Raw genomic sequence first — 4,898 nt, 5'->3', positions numbered from 1 at the left:
ACATGAATGTAGGACCTGTGGTAACAGCATGTACTGCCTGAAGGAAGCAAATACCACTCCACATTGGGCTATTCCAGTTGAAATCCACACTACCCCTGTGGAAGATTTTGGAAATATGTTCCACAGGGGGAGAATGAATTTCAAATGGAATTAACACATAAGCAGCTCTATTTGAAACTTGTCCTCCTTCAGTGGAAGATTCAGTTTGAATCTTTCTCAGAAGGTGTATGGGATTCAAATGGAGCAGCCTGAGCCTAATGTGTTCATTCCATTTGAAATTCATACTCCCCCTGAGGAAGATATTTCCAAAATCTTCCACAGGGGTAGTGTGGATTTTAAATGGAATAGCCCATTTCTTTGAACATTTAAGTAGGGTAGCAATGGCCTATAACTTGAAACCACTTTACATCTACTTAAATAATTTATAAATGAAAGAAGAAGAAAAAAAAACCCAAAAAACCAAACAAACAAAACATTGATGTTGGGTGGAATTCCAATAAAGATTGCCAGAACAAAACTTACTAGATATTATTTGATACAATCCTTATTGCCAAATGCAATATCTGTTATATCTCAATATTACACACTAGGGGTGTGATTTTCGGGTAATTTTGTGCCCGGATACCCGGCGCATTTTTGGGCGGGTAACCGGTACCTGAATTGCAAAAAAAAAAATTAAAAATTTTTTTTTTTTAGGTCAACCATGATCCTAGCATTTAGGTCTAGGTCCAGAGACACTACAAAACCGAAAAAAACTTTGAAACAAAAATTTAACAAAATTTTTAATTTCGGGTACCCGGGCAGGGAATTTCCTGCCCGGGTAATAGGATTATCGGGCGGGACTCGAATTCCCGGGACTCACTCACACCCTTATTACACACAACATTATAAACTGGGCCTGAAGCTGTTCCTCTACACTGTTTATCATAGAACATCAGAATATTTTTACCGTTGCAGCACGTTCATCGCATAATCAAACAAGTGGGGTTCTGGTTGGCTGATGGAATCATGTCATGCATTATCAGCACAGAAGTAGTCATATATCATTACATGACCCGCGTTTGACCCTGTCCTGGGAAGCGACAATATTCTCTGCTCTATAGTATCTTTCCATGGTGTTTTGAATAGGTTGTATGCTCTTGACACCAGGGGCATAGCAAGAGCCTCAGGGACCAAGGAGCAGATTGGGGTTTAACATCTCTTTTATCCCCCTTGCACAGGGCCCCTGAACCCTCGGGCTCCTGGACTTGCTACACCCGCTTGCTACACCCCTGTGACATAAGGCTTGCACTATATCTCAACAGCCAAAATAGACTATAATCTGTACCTCATGATCATTTAGTTTCCTCTAGTCTGTGATCTCATACATTTGACCGACCAGTTCTGATTTTGATTCCACACATGGACTGAATATTGCAGCATTCTCCAGATTGACATCGAGTCACAGAAAGAATCCCTACAGTTGTGTGCAATAACATACCAATAAACACACACATGCGTAGCAATAATGCCAACAAAAATAATACCACTTGAGAATCAATACACCTCAAGAATGTGAATTGGGCACTTTCAATTCTCGTCACTGGAAGAGTCATCGGAACTACTTTCTGTTGCCGATGAGCTGCTAGAAGTGCTTGAGCTTTGAGTTCTGTACCGGCCCACTTTGACTGCCCAACTATTATCCTTACTCCTGCCACCGCTAATTTTAGGTAGTGACGTACTAGCTGCTCTTGATGGAGAGGATCTTACAGGTGAAGTCTTGCTATTTGAGTTGAGTGGGACAGTTTTTTCTACCAGTGTATGGTAATTTCTTGTGCCATTTGAAGACCCGTTTTTTGATGCGCTACTTCCAACAGGGGCGGATTTTCTACCATTGGCACTGGAGTTGGATACAGAATTTCCATTCATTTCATTGGTTGATTTACTGTCATGTGATCCATTTTGTGCTTCACCATTGGCTGATTGGTCATTACTTGTGGATTGAAGAACTTTCTGGCTCTCAGTTTCCTGAAACGACAAAAGTTACAAAGGTAAAGTTTGGTAGTGAAATACTATATGCATACTCAAAATTCCAACTGTTTTTGTTTTCAAACTTCAGTTTTCAAAATCTGTCATACTACTTAACTACTTGGTAAAACTTGACTCTTGAAAAGCTCCTCAAGTGTAATGATTTGATAAGAGTGACTTGGACGCCTAGAAGTGACATTGGGCTATTCCAGTTGAAATACATACACCCCCTATGGAAGACATGACCTTAATCTTCCACACAAGGAATGTGAATTTTAAACGGGATTACCTGGATGAGTGACTCCATTTGAAATCTACACCCCCTCTGTGGGAGATTAATGTCATGTCTTCCATAGAGGGTGTATGGATTTCAACTGGAATAGCCCATTTAGTATCTCCCTTAGTTACATCTGCTGGAAAATAATATTCACTAGTACTTCACCCCGCTTCCCCCTGTCCCAGGAAATGTGGGGATTGTAAGCTGGGATTACAAAGAGATTAACAAATTGGTGCACACCAGAGGGCTGTGCAGCAGTGTTTAGTAACAACATGTGTAACCCTGCAACCCAGGGGACTGAATGGTAGAGAAATAACAGGATAAAAAAAAGCGCAGTGATTTATAGTACGCTACGCACATGCACAACGCCTAGACGTTGATCCACAAGCCTCATCAGCACACTTTACAGGTTGTCGCTGACCACTACGGCCCCACATCATTCCATAACCCATTTAACAACAAATCAGGGACTTTGCTGCTACAAGAACGTATACCCTAGACATTCCACAAATAACCTTCGCAACCAGGATCAGTTCCCCGAGTTTTGAATATAGAAGTATTTCAAGTAAAGAATGAAACTTTTGCGCTTTTCCTTTTCTCACTGACCTTTGACCCTCCCTCCTTTCCCCCTCCCTCCTCTCCCCATCCCTCCCTCCCTCCCTCCTCTCCCCACTCCCTTCAAACTTACCATAGGCGTAAATCCGGGGGGGGGGGATGGGGGGGATTTATCCCAATATTTTGCCAGGGGGGGATGGTCCATACAATCATCCCCCCCAATGTTGACGCCTGAATATAGGTTTCTGACCAAATTTATCTCACATTTGCCCATTTTAGCCCCAAAAGTGCAAATTTTCGCGAAAATAGCAAAATTTTTCGCGCCCATTTGTAACATCAACTTATTCTGTCGCCAAAAGGTGCTGGATTCACTATTCTTCAAGAATTTTTTTCAACACCATCCCCCCAATGTCAAAAAGAAATCTACGCCACTGAAACTTACCAACAAAACCTCATGCTCCTTGATTAAATCTTCCAAGGCTTTTTTCCATCCCAGCACCCTTGCAAACTTCTGTATGCATTCAACTAGATCTCCAGTAATGCCGACATCATTAAAGCGACCTCTAGAGGATGAACCAGGACGTTTCTTGAAAGGTCCTACTAGATCTCGATTGATGAGTAACCTGGGAATGTATCCCCTGGCTGAGTCTACTATTTGAGCAAATGGGTACACCTGGGATGAAGATGAAAAACAACGAAAGGAATGGTTACAAAATTTAGATCATAAATTCTGACTTTTACCTGCTATTGAGATAAGTGGTCAATTTCAACAACTGTTTAGCCCCATGAGAACTACCTGCCTATTGGTCAAGAAGAAGTTTTCATTATCAATTGGACCAATCAGTAACATTGTTAGAATTATTTCACCACACAAAAAAATTAGGGTGAATTATTTGCAAAGCTCCATTCTGATTGGTGATTAAAGTGAAGATATCACGTAATTGACCAATCAGAAGCAATGTTAGATTGGCAGGTAGTGCTCAGGGGGTTAATTATGGAGTAATTCATTGGAATGTTATGAGCATAATAATTTAGAGTAGATTCCTATCAAATACGTATTACTTTGCACAATGTGTATCTATAGTGTGCCTAGTTAGCCCTAGTATCACATTGAGACTAACGCCATGTTGAATTTCACAGTAGCAGATTTGAATCGCACAGGCTAACCTAATCCTACAGGGTGTATACACATGCTCAGAATGGCAAATTGTCCGTATCCGTATGCGTAAACGCACCGATTCGAATTGGCCATTGCGAAATCCAACTTAGCGTTGCTCTCAACTTGAGGCGAGACAGACTATATCATAATCAGATGAGTTTGTTAGAATCAGATTTGATAACAGCAAAGTGTGACGAAACTGAGCTGATAGACTAATAGACATTTTCAAGTCGAAGTTTTCCGAAGACAGCTGCTGGTTGTTTATGGTGCCCCAGTTTATATTCCGGGTCATCATACAGCTGTTTACTAATGTGAATTTATGTGAGGGTAAGGACCAGGCCTCAAATTTTTAATTTTTTGGGGTATTCATTTTCAAGGCCACTGGGCAAAAACATAGAAGGACACCAAGGCCAACAAGTGATAAAGAATGCCTGGAAGTTGACAAAAGATCTGGGGCAATAAGGCCAAAACTGAAAAAGGGCAGGCAATGGCCTTGGTGGCCTCCCTGAAATTCAAACCCTGATAAGGACGCTCGAGTATGCTTTATTGTACTTTTTGGTTTTCCCAAACGTTTCTGTTGTTGATTTGAAAAGGTCTATAGCTTCAACCCCATCACTTACCTCTAATGATGTGCCCATTATAATAACTAAATCACACTGTGGCAAGTCCTTAAGGTAGTAGAAGAACCTCTTGGGTAGATCTTCACCAAAAAACACTATATCTGGTTTCACTTTGCCCTGTAGCAAATCAAATACAAATCACCATACAAGCTGTATTAAGGGGGACAACTACTGCACTGAAAATTCGACAACTCAAGGCAAGTAGTTATTGATCAAATAATTGGTTTTCCCTCATTTTTGAATGTAACTCCACAACTGTTGTCTGTGCTGAATAAAATTT

At 40.9% G+C, this 4,898-nt stretch overlaps 1 protein-coding gene across 1 annotated transcript in view; it reads right to left on the bottom strand.

Annotated features, from left to right (window-relative positions):
• Positions 1-876: 876 nt before the first annotated feature.
• LOC140168150 (NAD-dependent protein deacetylase sirtuin-3-like) overlaps positions 877-4,898 on the bottom strand; it is an 18,280-nt gene continuing 14,258 nt past the window's right edge. The window contains exons 5-7 of the mRNA XM_072191467.1: positions 4,619-4,735; positions 3,282-3,512; positions 877-2,007 (exon numbers count right to left, since the gene is read on the bottom strand). Coding sequence (XP_072047568.1) covers positions 1,570-2,007; positions 3,282-3,512; positions 4,619-4,735 — 786 coding nt within the window. The 3' untranslated portion in view covers positions 877-1,569. The remainder of the gene's footprint in view (positions 2,008-3,281; positions 3,513-4,618; positions 4,736-4,898) is intronic.

This window comes from Amphiura filiformis, chromosome 13 (genome assembly GCF_039555335.1).
Source record: "Amphiura filiformis chromosome 13, Afil_fr2py, whole genome shotgun sequence".
In the NCBI taxonomy this organism is placed as follows: Eukaryota; Metazoa; Echinodermata; class Ophiuroidea; order Amphilepidida; family Amphiuridae; genus Amphiura; species Amphiura filiformis.
Note: the sequence above shows the minus strand (reverse complement) of the source record. Positions and strands in the feature narration are given on the sequence as shown.